Below are 15,515 nucleotides of genomic sequence, written 5' to 3' on the forward strand. Positions count from 1 at the left end.
CCTTGTACATGTCCTTGGACGAGGTGGTTGTGCTTTCATATTGTTATATGCTTTCATGTTGTTATATTACTACAGATAATAACAACCAAAATGGAAATGGCTACATACCTGTTTTCCTTTGGAACCAAATTGTTCTACAATAAACCCTCACATGTATATTTACAAACACTGATCTCTCACTCACTGATGTCACTCTAATCCATCCCAAGGGATCTGTTAGCAAGAATCTGGGTTACCCTCACCTTCTACAGTGGGTCATAACACACGTGAGTGTCACTATGACATAGCAAATGTACTGGGAATGTTCTCCTAAATTCTTAAGTAGTTTAAATTGTAGTAAGTCAGGCCTGTAAGTCAGTTGTGATATAGTAAATTCTATATGAATTTATAGTTAAGTTGTTTCATTTCAGTTACCTATTAAGTACTGTTAAGTGAAGATTAAGTGCTGTTAAGTTTTGTTAAAATTAAATGCTGTTGGGCCTTTAGGGATAAAAACTCTTGGTGAACTCCAGGCTCAGTTTAGCTCACCCTGTAGCTCTACAGGAAGGTCTTCTGTATTCCTTTTTATCCTTATCTCTTCCTATTCTTTTCACTTTCTCCTTCTCCCCCCAGACTCCATGTAGATATTTTTGGGTTTATTTTTGTTTGGATTTATTGATTTTTGGATTTTTGTTTGTTTCTCTCCATCAGTTTTAACCATGTGGTAAGTAGTAGTGAACCTTGACAGCAAACTTTGTTATGCTGTCACTTTTATATAAAACCTGTTTTTGTTGAGTCACTTTGCCAGTGATTCTTTAAGCAACCTTAAAACACTCATTTATTATGTATTTCAAAGCATCCTTCAAAAAACTTGGCACTTCAAGAGAAAACTTAATGATTATAAAAAATTTGCAAGCTGTTCAGTTAAAGTTACCTATTTAGCTATTCATCTAAACAGTTCTCAACTCTTTTAGATCCTGATGTAAACCCTGCACAGAACTGTTTTTAGAAAATGAAATATTCATTTTCAGACAGATAAACCATTTTTGCATTGGTCATCATTTTCTAAGCAATTCTTTTCTTTCCCCCTATTTTTAACCATAAAAATGCCCCAAGCAGGTTACAACCATAATTATTGCTTCTCTAACATGCATCCTAGGCACATAGGAAAAATGAAGCAAGAACTGATAACATTCTTGCAAATTTGGAAGGTGTCAGATCAGATATAAAGTTTCATGAAGCTCAAAATATGTATTATTATATGTATTTTAATTACAATTATATGTATTTTAATTACATAATAATTAAGATTCTTACTTGCCCCTGAGCCTAGGATAACATTTGTGTGCACAAACTGTGATCTTGATATTAAAAGAGTTCTATTCCAAATCTGAAAATAAAAGTTATCTGTCAGAAGAAAGTTCAAAGTTCAGTAAAAACATTTCAGAGTTTATTTGGATAACAGAGTCTTAAAGGGGATTCTACTAAATATTGCAAGTGGTAAAATCATAGTGTGACATCTGTAATGAGGGAAGGCATTAATGCTGCTTTGAAAAGGACACATGGTTAGTGTCTCTCATGTTATTATTGGTAAGAGCCACCCTTGCAAACTATGCTGTGACTGTCTTCTGCCATTTGCATCTGCTAATGTACTCTGCCTCTGCTCTTTGTTCTGGAGTGTCCAAGAAATAAATTGTATGGAGAATGAATGAATGAACCAACAAAGGAATGAATTCATTCCCATTTTCCCAGGATGAGACTCATGAACCTTCAGACCATTTCTTACTTGAGTGTAACAGACACTAAGGATCTAATCAAGCTTCCCAGATGTTAGTTGTAATCTTTTCACAATCCCTAAAACACCTACAAGAACAGGACAATATCCACACACAGTGCTTCCATCCTGTACACTAAAGCAAGTTGCACAGAATTCAGTCAGGAGCTGAGAACTGTGATTTACTTGATAATGCTCCTCCCTGCAGATCATCAAAGAACCTTTTTATACCAAGCAACATTCTCACCATCAATACAGTAATACTTCATGTAAGAAACAATTTCCTAAGACAAAAATCTCCCTGATTTTAGAAACAGCTTCAGCATTAACTGCCCAGCAATGTGTGTGAGCCTCCAGGCTGACAAGAAGCTATTGGAGGTGATGATTTCTCTATTTATTCAGCTGAAGAGAAAACAAACACATTAGAAATTATGCATTATCCTATCCTGGGAGAATATTTGAGGGAAATACAGAGATATAGGATTCATTCTTCCTGTGATTAGAGGTAAAGAGATAAAGCAAAGTAAAAGCAAAACAACTGTGAAAACATTAGCATTGCCTTTCTTTTGAGATTAAAAAAAGACTTAATTTCAGATTTATCTTAAAAAACTGAATAAAGGGATAAAAACAAATGCCAGTCTTTCAAATTGCCAAAATTGACACATTGACTGTCAGTCTCCATGCAGAAATTAGTAGTTTTGCCTTGTGTGGAAAGTATCAAAAACACTGACAACCCTGGGCCACTGAGCAGCACAAGAGGCAAATGTGTATTAATGTATATGTATTGATTAATTATGTTCCTCCTGGTCTGAAATACTCTAGACTGTGTTAAAAAATTGCTGCAGGTGGAAGCTCAGGAATGTTACTTCTTTCAAAAAGCATTTAAATTTGTGACATTAGATGGTGATAAATAAGATGATGATCAACAACCTTAAAACAAGTATCTTCCAATCAAGATACACTTTATTCCCCATCTGTAAAATACTGTTCCTTTATACATGGAGAAAGTATAAACTGCTTGGAAAGAAGGAGTTGGAAGGTTGTCCAGATATTGTCTGTATTCTATGTATGTTTCTGAGGATCAGTTGCCTGGAGATGAAAACAAGACAACAGCAATTGTTTACATAGATGTCGCCTAAAAACTTCCCAGGCATTTATGCCTCTCTGCTTTATGCCAATTGTCCATCTTTTAAATTGACACATGGGACTATTTTTGGGGTATAAGTAGGGAAGTCTGCAAAGCAGCATTTATGATTTGGAAAATGATACAGAGCTAAAGGGGAAAAAAGATCTCCCTAATGCAACTTTGAAAGTTCTTGACCACCTTTGAAATCAAACCTATTCACAATGGTAGTGTGTGTTCACTCAATTGCTTCCAATTAGTTTAACAAAATCGAGATTCAACAACAAATAGTTATTCAGCCATGTGCTTTATTGACAGATAATGGTGGCTTTGACATGGGCCTGAGTTCAGCTCTAAGTATAATTTACTTAATTGTTGCACTTTGATATTTTTGTATAGGTGATTCTTATTTAAAAGTATAATGGATTCACAGTGGTGATACTTGTAGTACAGGTGAATTCCTGAGACACAGAGCTACCATTATCAGAAGGATGAGATCTGTTTGTGTTTGCATACAGAGAAAATCTCAGTGTGGGCTGCCCTTTAAGGACAGTTTTACTTACATACAAACCCATATCTCCTTACAAACATCACATCCTGCTGCTGTCAGGCAGCTTGCTGCCTCTGGAACAAATCATTCCTCTGTGCTGTGCCCATTTGCAAAAAGGGGGGACTGTCTTGATCTCCTTTGCAAACTCTGATCAGTTCTGCTCTGCAGTGACTCATGAGAGTGTGCCAGCTTCCCCAGGACCCTCCACAGGATGTTTGTCCAGCACCAGCAAGGGCAATCACCAGACTTGCTGTTCCCCATGAAGTAATCACAGTGGGTGCCCTGGGACAGCATCTTTCTGAAGACAGTACCGGAGACCTCTCCACTATCTTTAAGGATGCTATCCCAGGGCTCTCATTTTTGCTGCATGTCCTTTAACAAATTAAAAAGCAAAATAAATTCAATGTTCCAAACACATAAATGTGATTAGCATCTTACTGACAATTTCAGTTGAGAAGCCTAAGTCTAGAGATGTACAAATAAGTGTTCCTTATGTTTATTTTATATATACTTCGGGGATTTTTGGATTTTTTTCCCTCTTTGGTATTCCATATTAAAGAGACAAGATGATATGAAACATTTAATTAATCTTCAAGTATAACTTGCCTTTTTTTCAATGATTACAAAATTGTTCTCTCTAGGTTAAATAAACTGACATTCAAAAAAACTTAGAGACAGGATTAACCCTTTCTTTGTATCATTTCCCAGTACATCTGTTTACTACAGTGGCCAGTGAAATGGGTTCAGCCTTCCAGTTTCAAGGCATGTGTGAAACACTAAACACCCTCAACTGGTGCAGAGTTTCCAGGGAAATTTCGATGAAATGGAAAAAGGGAGAAATTATCAGCCATTTCTTACCTGTGTGTGTCAGACAGTTCCCCAGCTGTGCAGAGGCCCCAGCTCCGCAGAGGAGCACATCTGTCCCTGCTGTCCCGGAGGCTGCGGGCCGCTAGAGGGATGTCTACAACCATCCTTCCACGGCTGCTGAAGCGCCAAACCAGCGCTTCACACTCCTGAGCAGCTGCAAACCACACACAGCATCTGACAGCCCTTGGGGTGCTGCAATGGATGCATCCGAGGGCTGCTCCCCCTGGCATAGGGAGAGTGTTTGGACACTGCCAGTTGGGAAGATGAGATGCAATGCTGGAGTGCTACAAGGTCCAAGAGAGCTGACCAGAAATCATACAGTCATGGATTCACAGAATGCTTTAGGTTACAAAGGACCTTGATGATAACCTAGTTCCAACCCCCCATTGTTCTGGTTGAATACTTTTAACATTATTAAAAACTACATCAAGTTATACCCTTTTTTTCTTCATTTGTTTCCAGCAGTTTAGCTTGTATCTAGTAGAATGGCATAATCTATTTAAACTATCAACAAGTTAGCACTAGGCTCACTGCAAAAAGTGTTTTGTTTTTTTATTAGTTTAAATTAGTTGACTAGAAAAGCATGAAAATGCAATAGAGAAGAGCTCCCTCTCCTACAGGGATCAACTGTTGGAACTGATAGGATGAAAGGAGTTGCAAAAAAAGGAAACTATGAGTAAACTGAAGAAATAAGCATTAGTTGTAAGTGCTATAAGACAGCTTGTGCACTTCAGAACAGCCTAAGTAAGGAGCCCTAATTTACTATCCTGGCTGGGATGGTCAAACTTATATTCAATTACATTTACTAAAATTAAAAAAAAAACAAAAAACAAAAAACAAACAAACAAAAGTTTTAATTTATGTAGAAAAGCATAATGGATTTTAGAAGAGGTAATAGTTAGAGTTGGATTATTTATTTATTTGTTTATTTATTTATTAATTTTAATAGTTAATTCCACAGAAAATGTGGTTTCAGTCATGTCTAAACTATTTGCTTCAAATTTGCTGAATAGTTTTGGCTGGAAAAACAGCAAAGAAGCGGATAAACTGTGTTGGAGGAAAGTTGCCCAACAGCTCAATGATCAGAGCATTTATTTAGGTAGCAGTGACCCCTTAACAGAGGCTCTGTTGAGGTGGACTATGTCAATCCTTCCTGTGACCACTCTGATTTTGTCCCACTTGTGAGGGATGGGGATGCACCTCCCAAAGGAGCAGCTGGTTCCCAGAGTAGGAAGCTGTGATTCTCGTGCTCCCCCTCACTGACCCAACAAACTTGGTGCCTTTGTGCAGGTCAGCAGCTTCCCCTTTGTCCTGCTTCATGGATACCGAGTCCTCAGACAGCTTTCTAAGAAGAAGAATTCTGCTTCAAGTTCCCTTGGACAAAAGTAGGATTTCCTCATCCTAAATATATTCATGCTATGGCATTTTTTCAAGCATCCAAGACAAATATTCTACATCAGATTAAAACATAACATTTAATGGTTCATGCAAAAAAATAACCCTCAGGTTATTTTCTTTCAGCAAGGAAAAGCAGCCAGTTTGGTTTTGTCCAAATTATGCTGATCTTTATTACATTCACAGCAGTTCTTGAACAAAAATGCAACTTCTACCAAGTCTTTAACTTATCATGAAATAGACTAATAACCTTCATCCCGACTACCCTGTGCTTCTTACAAACCCTGAGTCTGCAGCCACGTAAGAACTGAAAATGACATTGAGAGCTGCCCAGCAGTCCCTGTGGTGCCAGACACCGTATCTTACAGCCCTTTCACAGTACACTGATACACTGCAGGTAGGTGTTTTCTGGCTGCCTTTACTTGGATGAAGGTTGTACTAACCCCACATTGTGAATAGCTAGAAATACTTATTTCCCATCTAAGCTTATTCATGGCCAGTTTACCCACATATGCTCTTCTACCAACATTGTTCTGTAATGTACAGCTCTTAAACTCCTCGGTAGCTGTCTTTGGTGTAACTTCACATAAAACAGGCTGCTTTGTTCCTTTATCTCTGCCAAATTCCCATTTTCAGTTCCCCTTTTCCAATCAGATGAATGGAACTATTTGTGTCCCAGTGTTTTACTTGATCATACCCTATCCTATCTCACTTGAATATCTTTGTTAAATTTTACAATACCATTTATACTTTTTAATTCCACATTTTCATTAGCTAATGTAAACCTGAAGTACTTCTCCTCATCTATTTCTAAGTGCTAAGTTCCCACATTACATCAGAATTGGTTTACTAGTCCCCAAGGGCACTCCCTTTATTATAGACTGTACCATTTTATAGTGTCCTGTTTCTATCATTCCCATCATTGGGATCCAGATCTTCCAAGCAATATCCCAACCCTCAATTCTCTATTGATACTGTCTTCTGCAAACAGCCAATATCAGCAGCACAGTTCTGGGTTTCATGCTGGTAAACAAAAAAGTTCCAATTTCAGAAAGTTAAACAAGGACTGGTCCTTCCAGTTCCTACCAATCCAAATCTCCAAGAATTCAACTAATGCCTATCTCACTATTTCACCCCATAAGGCACTGCTATCCTATATGAAGTTAGTTCTTTTTAGTTTGGGAATAGCATGATACCTTCAGAATGTTTTGTTCTCCTACAAAGAATCTACATGGAAATATCCCCTAATAATTCCAACTAACTTCAGCTTTCTCACATCAAATCTTCCAAGCTTTCTTCCAATTTGGTTGCAATTACTTCTTCTAATACCTTAATTTTTCTTATCCATGTAGTGTTTCATTTTAATATTGTCCCACATAACCAAAACTGGAGCAAAACTGAGATCATCTCTATGCCAGCCTCTTCACAGTCATCCCATTTACTATTTGACAGTCAAGTCAATAACAGTAGAAATAACAGTAAACATACTGTCTGTGTTGGATAAAATGACAGATAGAAAAGGTGCATTTTTTCCAAACAGTAACAGATTCCTTTCCTTTCCTTTCCTTTCCTTTCCTTTCCTTTCCTTTCCTTTCCTTTCCTTTCCTTTCCTTCCTTTCCTTCCTTTCCTTTCCTTTCCTTCTTTCCTTTCCGTTCCTTTCCTTTCCTTTCCTTTCCTTTCCTTTCCTTTCCTTTCCTTTCCTTTCCTTTCCTTTCCTTCCCTTTCCTTCCCTTCCTTCCTTTTCCTCTTTCCCTTTTCCCTTCCTCCTTCTCCTTTCCTTTCCTTTCCTTTCCTTTTTTCCTTTCCTTTCCTTTCCTTTCCTTTTCCTTTCCTTTCCTTTCCTTTTTCCTTTTTTTCCTTTTCCTTTCCTTCCTTTCCTTTCCTTTCCTTCCCTTTTCCCTTCTTTCCTTTCCTTTCCTTCCTTTCTCTTTCCTATTCCTTCATTTCCTTTCCTTTCATTTCCTTTCCTTTCCTTTCCTTTTTTCCTTTCCTTTCCCTTTCCTCTCCTCTCACTATCCTTCCCTTTCCTTTCCTTTCCTTTCCTTTCCTTTCCTTTCCTTTCCTTTCCTTTCCTTTCCTTTCCTTTCCTTTCCCTTTCCCTCTCCCTCTCCCTCTCCCTCTCCCTTTCCCTCCCTTTCCCTCCCTTTCCCTCCCTTTCCCTCCCTCCCTCCCTCCCTCCCCTCCCTCCCTTCCTTCCCTCCCTCCCTCCCTCCCCTCCCTCCCTTCCTTCCTTCCTTCCTTCCTTCCTTCCTTCCTTCCTTCCTTCCTTCCTTCCTTCTTTCCTTCCTTCCTTCCTTCCTTCCTTCCTTCCTTCCTTCCTTCCTTCCTTCCTTCCTTCCTTCCTTCCTTCCTTCCTTCCTCCTTCCTTCCTTCCTTCCTTCCTTCCTTCCTTCCTTCCTTCCTTCCTTCCTTCCTTCCTTCCTTCCTTCCTTCCTTCCTTCCTTCCTTCCTTCCTTCCTTCCTTCCTCCCTTCCTCCCTTCCTCCCTTCCTCCCTTCCTCCCTTCCTCCCTTCCTTCCTTCCTCCCTTCCTCCCTTGCTCCCTTCCTCCCTTCCTCCCTTCCTCCCTTCCTCCCTTCCTCCCTTCCTTCCTCCCTCTTTGACTCTGATGCTGTTTAAATACAAAATGCTGTCATTTCTCAGAGATGTTAATCCTTAATGTGCAAAGCCATGTCTTCACTGGTGCACTCACAACTGTTCTCATTCATATCTAACAGCCCCTGCAAGTTCCCTGAGAGCAGGCACAGCAGCTGTAGTTGTTTACACCCCAGTATCAGCTAGACTGGCTCAGTTTCCCCACAGTTAACAGTAGCTAAGTCTTGATGAAAAGCAGATCACAGGAATGACAGTGCTAATGCAGAGACACATAATGTGGGTATTCAGAGATGCACACAGAACCTCTCCACTAATAAGCTTTTTTTAGCTTGTCCAAGTCATCTTCTACTGGCATTTCCCCCTAATTGCAGGGAGCATTCAGTGCCTGGGGTTTTACTGTCATTTTCCAAGCCAGTTCTTGCATACTTATGGCAAAAGGCCAGATCAAAAGAAGGATTGATTAGATGCCTACAGTGGTTCTTACACTAAAATCCAAGAATACAATTTAAAAAATACTCAAAAGCTGTCTAACTATGAAGGTCACTAAGTTTGCTACCTACCTCTGCCTCCAGCCTGCTGAGTGTTCTCATTGAAAGGCTGCAGAGCCTTTTCTTCCCAGCATCCCATTTCTTATTAATGCAATTTTCTGCAAAACCACACACCATCTTGCAAGGTAGTGTCTAGGAAATTTATTTGAAGGTGAATTGTGCAACATGAATTGCCACAGGATGGAGAATGGAGAAGATGTACATAGGTTCTTGTTATGCTAAAGAATTCTGGATCAGATCAGGATGAACATGCTGGTTCAGATTATATCTCCTCTAGGAAAACATGGGACTTTGTCCACATTTCTCATAATTTCCATTTGGTATCAAATTGGGCCCCCTTTCTAACATGTCTCATTCTCCTCAGATTTTCTATAAGGAGCTTATTTCCCCAATTCTGTCTTTTAGGTTCCATTTTGAGAAGCTAATGTTTAAATGTTTGATCTTAAATACAGAATAAACTATCAGAAATGCTTTTGTTTTTACAGGTATGTGTTCACTGGAACAGATTGTTACAGGCATTCACGTGACAGGTCTGAATCAATCCCTAGTCCCCTTGTCAAATTAAAAGGAGCAGAGACAGCTTTGAGAAGCTCTGGCCAGCACTTCCAAAGGACCAGCAGTGTTGTACTTCCATGTATTTCCAATATTTCAACCTTTATGAGGTGTCATGTAAAGGAAGTGCTGGACATAATGCTCACAGCAGAAAGAAGAGTGACAGAAACCCTCCTCTGCTCCAAGTACTGTGAGGTACAAACAGCCTCCTGCCAGCATAACAGCAAGGATTTCATAAATCACAGCAGTCTCTCAAACTGCTGTGACTTACACCTAAGGGCCATAGAGCCCTAAGCTTCATCCAAATGCACAGAGCAGCAAAGGAAAACTCAAGGTCAATTTGTCCTTACTCTCCAAGCTACACTTACTGCAAGTTTCCTCCTGAGACCTACAGCAAAGAATCTGGCACATCACCACCACATAAGCACTTCAATTAACCTAGATTCACAGCTTCACCTCTGGCTTCCCAATGCATCCAAGAAACTACGAAACTGCCTTATTAACAAAAGCAATGTTATTTAGCTGGGGAGAATTATGTAAGCAATTAAGAGCCAGGCAGAGACCAAGTCCTGTGTTATCAGACACACCCAGGCATTATGAAGGCACTCTTGATTCACACCTCCTTTTCTTGATTCTCTGGTATTTGTGCTTAAGATAGTGACTTTAACACAGCAACAGACAGTACCAACTAATAGTTCTGTATTTATCAGCTATATATGCTGTTTGAAAGAATGGGAAGCAGCCACCTGGCACACCTTCAGAGACAAAGGTACATCCCTTCCCAAGCAATACAGTAGATACAGGCCTTTGCCTACAAAGCTTACCAGATGAAGACATTTTCTTTAACATTTGCTTGATTGCTTTGGTTTGTGTTTAATTATACAGATGGCTGAATGGTTTTGTAATTTTACAGCTGGCCTGTGCTAGTAATTGATGTGGTAGTGTCAGTCTTACTGAGGCTGGTTTGGAAATGCATTTAAAGCCTCTAGTTGCAATGCAAGAGATGAATTAAATGAAAGAAAGTTAAGTAATGTTGGGGTTTTTTTGTGAACTTTACATAACTGTGATATTTGTCCCAAGAAAACACTGGAATCAGTATATCAATGATGAAGATTGTGGCTGACTTTACAAGTCCTTAAAAAACATAACTTCTATGTACACAAGTTGTGTACCTTTCTTCCTGTCTGTTTTCATTAACCTAAAATGAAGAAGAAGTTTATTTTTAATCCAGAAAAAATAATTTATTAACCTTTAGGCTGATTGAACATTAGCACGTGAGAAAGGAAACTTAAAACAAACAAAACCCACAATAAACTTACATTCCTTTTCACCCCTGTGTCATATTTATGAATCTAAAAGTAAAGAGACCCCTGTACTAATGACAAATCTACATTATTTTCTACACCCTCCAAAGTCTCAAGACCTCATTATCTAAAAAATGACCTCTTGTCCTATTTCCATCACAACACTGATCCACGTCAGTGCAGTGTCCTGAGTGAGTGACGATAGTTATGCACATTTGCCTGTAGCAGCCTGATATGGTTTAATTCTGGCAGCTTTCAAAGACTGTATTTGCTTGGACTATTGAAAGGTGTTTTGTCCTTCTTACTCTGTTGCCACAATTTGGTTGTCATTTGGATATAATTGATTCATGTCACTGGACAGAGGCAGTCCATGAAATCACTGGCAACTCACTCAGCTCTTCTATCTGTTCTCCCATATGCAAAACACAAAAATGGACTAGATTCACAAGATGCTAAACCTAAATTTTAGAGACTCCAGGTATTAGGAGAATCAGCTCCCCTGTTGGTAGTGCTCTTATATTCTTCAAATACTTGCAGAGTAAGAGCCTGAAAAGAGGATTTGCAAAAGTCTTACTTAGCCAGCAGCAAGTGCTAAAAGCACAGCCCCTTCTCTTAAAACAGATGCACACATGGGTAGTTTGTCTCCTTTTGCTTCTTTTGCAGTAGTAGTGACAGCATACCTGAGGTCCAAAACCAAATCCCTTTTCTCCCTGAGTAGGCTTGATCACTATGGAATACCCTAAAGGAACAACCTGAAGCTGGTGGCTCTCAACCAGTAAAGTCCCATTTACCAACTTCTTAAAAATATTTTTCTATAAAATGTAGCCAGTTCTGAAAATGGTCAACAGCAAATTCCCTACTGCCTTGGGACACCTAAAACATACTTGGACAGTAGATATCTAAAGAGTTCAGCAGCATTTTAGGGAGCAGACAGAGAGATGAACTCAACTGTGAAGTCATAGGCTTAAAGCTACAGCAGGCATGCTGGAAGGCTTGAACTTTGCCTTACAAAACATAGGAAACAGCACTTGACAATTCACTGCATGGGACTTCAAAACTATACATACTATATAGTATACACAGAGTGGGTAGGAACAGTTCTTCCTTAGATGGTCATTGTAGGAATAGGTGATACCCTGAGAGATTTACACCACTAGGCAGAAAAGGTAGAACTGTAAAAAGACCAGAGAAGAGGGTATTATTTTTCCTCTAGGGCATGTTAAAACAGTGTTTTTTACAAACACTGAGAGAAGGATCTGACTTTCTGAGTACTATTTTTGTCACTTAGTCACTTATAACCAGCAATAAATCTTCTGCTGATGATTTTGTTGAGGATTTGTGTCGTACAAAGGAATTCAGCTGACTACCATTGTCAATTTGTCCCTGCAAGAGTAAAACTTGTTTAGTCAGTTAACAGATATGTCCTGAAGGGTGGAAGAACAGATCTATTGGGCAAGAATTTCAAGAAGGTAGTTTCTACACACTTGCTTTTGAAGTCACATCATTTTTCCTGCATAAAAAGGGCTGTTATGCTTATTTAAGATTTTCTTTGTTACCTTTGTTTAGAAGCACCCTGAACAATGTCATTAAATCACATAAGCTAAAACTCAGTTTTTATAAAGCTTATAAATAAGGAAAACTGAAGGAAAGAGAAGCACCTTGCCCATGGCCAAGAGGAAACTGGAGCTTAGATCATCACATTACCTGGTCCTCAATTCCGAGCCCATTGAAATCACCCCCAAATTTGCTGTTCACAGTAACAGAACTTAGCACAAGCTCCTTATTGATAACTAGAGACATACTCCTCACATTTGGTCTGTTGCTCAAACCTGTTTTAAATCCTTTTTAAAAGTCAAAATATTTTTGTTGTGCCAATTATAAAAATTAGCCAATGAATACGCTGTAAGTTAAGTAATCATGTTTATTTTAGATAATTTGGAGTTTTGAACTGTTGTTTTGTGAGGCTGTGTAACTTTATGATCCAGCTACTACCCACATATCCTCCTAGGAGCAAGCCAACTCACTGTCACACTTACTTTTATCTCCTAGCAAAGTAAACTGCTCAAGGAGACTATGTAATTTTTATGTAATATTTTTTTTTGTGGTGCTGCAGTTAAGCAGATTGTAATCTGTTTTGAAGATGAAGTAGTCCTAAGATATAAATAACCAGTGCCTCTCCCAAACAGATTTCACCAATTCCTTCAGAAAACTCACAAATTCAGTGTAGTTCACTGTAAAGCATGAGTGGTAACACCCAATCTGACTTTTCAAAATGTTCATGTGTGTGCGTGTTTCTGTCAGGCTTGAAGATTTTTACTCAGTGGACTGTAAAAGCAGTTATGGGGTTTGGGTGGATATTCAGAGCAGACCTTCCCTCAAGTTGGGAGTTGTTCAGCACCAGAGCCCTGACTCAGAATATCAGTGAGAATGATCTCGTTCAAAGCCATGCAAGTGACTCACATATTTACTTCTCTGACTCTCTCTCCTCTTCCTTTAAAGTTAAAATATTGGGCCACTTTTCTGACATCAGCTCACTGCCATCCAGCTATCAGCTGAAAGTCAACACGGTAAAATGTTAACCTTTCCTCCCTGAGGTCCCTGCACCTCAGCAAATGACACTTCCACAGTCTCTCTTGTTCTGCCCTCTGACATCTGCCCAGCAGACACACCTCAGGTCTGCTGGAACCATAGTTTGGCCACAACCTCACATGCCAATCCATGGAGCATCCCTACCCTCCAACTCCCCACCCATCCCTTTGGTGACAGCTCAGGCATCAGTGGCACCCTCCCTGCTGTAGCCTCTCTTGCCTGGCTCTGACAAACAGCATCCTGTCCCCTCAGAGTGTCCCCGAGCGTGGCACGGTGGCTGCACCCATCTCCAGCACCGAGGAGGCTCCTCTTCCTCAGGGGACAGCAGTGTGCTGTGCACCTTCTCCAGCACAGCTCCTCAATGCCTAGTTCTCCATCCTCCCTCTCCAACATGTAGGATATACACGCAGGAGAGGGATGGAGTACTTCTCCTAGGAGAGAATTTGGATTGTTCAGTCTGGAAAAGAGAACGCTTTGGGGTGATCTTATTGTGGCCTTTCAACACCTGAAGATAGGGCAAGACTATTGACAAGAGCACGTAGCGATGAAACAAGGGTGAATGGCTTCAAATTCAAGGAGTGTAGGCTTAGATTAGATATTGGGGGGGAAAAAAATCTTCACGATGAGTGTGGTGAGGCACTGGAATACGTGTCCCAGGGGAATTGTGAAGGCCCCTTCCCTGACGTGCTCCGGCCAGGCTGGACGGAGCTCTGAGCAATCCGGCCGAGTGAAAGGTGCCACTGCCCACGGCAGGGGATTTGGAATGAGATTATATTTAAGGTCCTTTCCAACTGAAACCATTCCTCGAATCTCTGATTCATGCCGCGAGCGCTGCTGCTCTGTGTGAAGCGCTGCTCGCCCACCTTCTCAAGTATTTTTCGCTTTTTTCCGTGTGTGCTGGACGCCATGCGGGCAGGGTGAGGTCTCTTGCGGCAGATGGACACAGCCCCGTCCGAGGGGCTGCCTCGCCCAGGCCCGGCGCGGCCCCGCCGAGCGCAGCGCGCAGCCGGGCGCGGAGCGGGCGCCGAACAATGCGCCGCTCGTAGCGGGGCCTTGTGGGTAGGGGAGCGGCCTGCGCGGGGCCGGGCCGGCCGGGGGCGGAACGCGGAGACAGCGGCGAGGGAAAGCCAGGCCGGCGGGGATCGCCGCTCCCGCCCCAGCGGCCGGCGAGCGCCGCAGAGGGAGCCGCGCTCTGAGCCCGACCCCGCGCGGCCGCTCCCCCTCCGCTCCCCGCCTCCCCCCGCCCTCGGAGCGGCCGCCGAGGGACGCCCTGAGCGGGGAGAGGCGGGGGCACGGCGGGAAGCGCTCCGTCCCTCCCTTCCAGCTCTCTCCCCTCCCTCTCCCCGCGCCGGGCGGAGCAGCGGCCGTTTTCCCTCGCCCTTCATGCCCGGGCGGCCGCCACCGGTGGCGCTGCCCTCCGCTCCCGCCTCGCCGCCCCCGCCCTTCCCGGGCTCGCCGCCGCGCTAGGCCCGCCGGGCGGCCCCGCGCAGTGCCCTCCGCGGGCCCGGCACTAGGCGGGCCGGAGGATGAGCCAGCAGCCGGCGGGGAAGATGTCGGCGGCTACCCTGGCGGCCGAAGCGCTGGAGCCGGCGGCGGGGATGCTCGAGGGCCGCCAGAGGAAGCTGGAGTCCATGATCCGCGACCCGCGCTCCCCGGTCAACGTGGAGAGCTTGCTGGTGAGGGGCGGCCGCGCCCGGGGGGAGCGCTCGGCGGGGGAACAAAGGGAGCGTTGCCCTCGCCTCAGGCGGGCGGGAGGGAACGGAAAGGAAGGAAAGGGCTCCCGCGTCCTGAAAGTGCTTTCCTGGGGGAGGACGAAGGATCGTCTCCACGCCCCCGGCCGGGCCGCCGGCAGCGGGGAGGCGGCGGGAGCGGCCCTCGCCCCCAGGACTGTGCCGAGCCGGGGGACGCGCACGGCGCTGTGAGACGAGAGCGAGCGCTCCGGTTAGCTGCATCTTATTTGGGGGAAAGTGAGAAGCGTCCCTGGCGAGATCTGATCCGCGGAGAGGAAAGCGCCTTGTTTTCTCTCCCAGCATCGTTCGCACCGTTGGCTTTCGCGCCTAGTAATCACAGCGTGTCCGTGCCCCAAGTACCTGCCTTTGTGTGCGCTGCCGGGCACCCATCGCTCACCCCCTGTGAAACGTCCCCTGCTGAAGCTGAGGTTGCTGTGTGATGTGGAAATAATTCAGGAAAAGGGGACACGCCTAAGGGAGAAATGCAACTGGGGGGTCCAGTAGGGTCAC

The 15,515-nt window shown here is 42.8% G+C and overlaps 1 protein-coding gene across 5 annotated transcripts in view; it reads left to right on the forward strand.

Moving 5' to 3' along the window:
- Positions 1-14,529: 14,529 nt before the first annotated feature.
- Positions 14,530-15,515, forward strand: part of ROCK2 (Rho associated coiled-coil containing protein kinase 2) — a 98,317-nt gene continuing 97,331 nt past the window's right edge. For all 5 annotated transcript variants that reach the window (XM_079298065.1, XM_079298067.1, XM_079298068.1 and 2 more), the window contains exon 1: positions 14,530-14,951. In XM_079298065.1, coding sequence (XP_079154191.1) covers positions 14,802-14,951 — 150 coding nt within the window. In that variant the 5' untranslated portion in view covers positions 14,530-14,801. The remainder of the gene's footprint in view (positions 14,952-15,515) is intronic.

The sequence above is a fragment of the Erithacus rubecula genome, assembly GCF_903797595.1.
Source record: "Erithacus rubecula genome assembly, chromosome: 2".
Lineage (NCBI taxonomy): Eukaryota > Metazoa > Chordata > Aves > Passeriformes > Muscicapidae > Erithacus > Erithacus rubecula.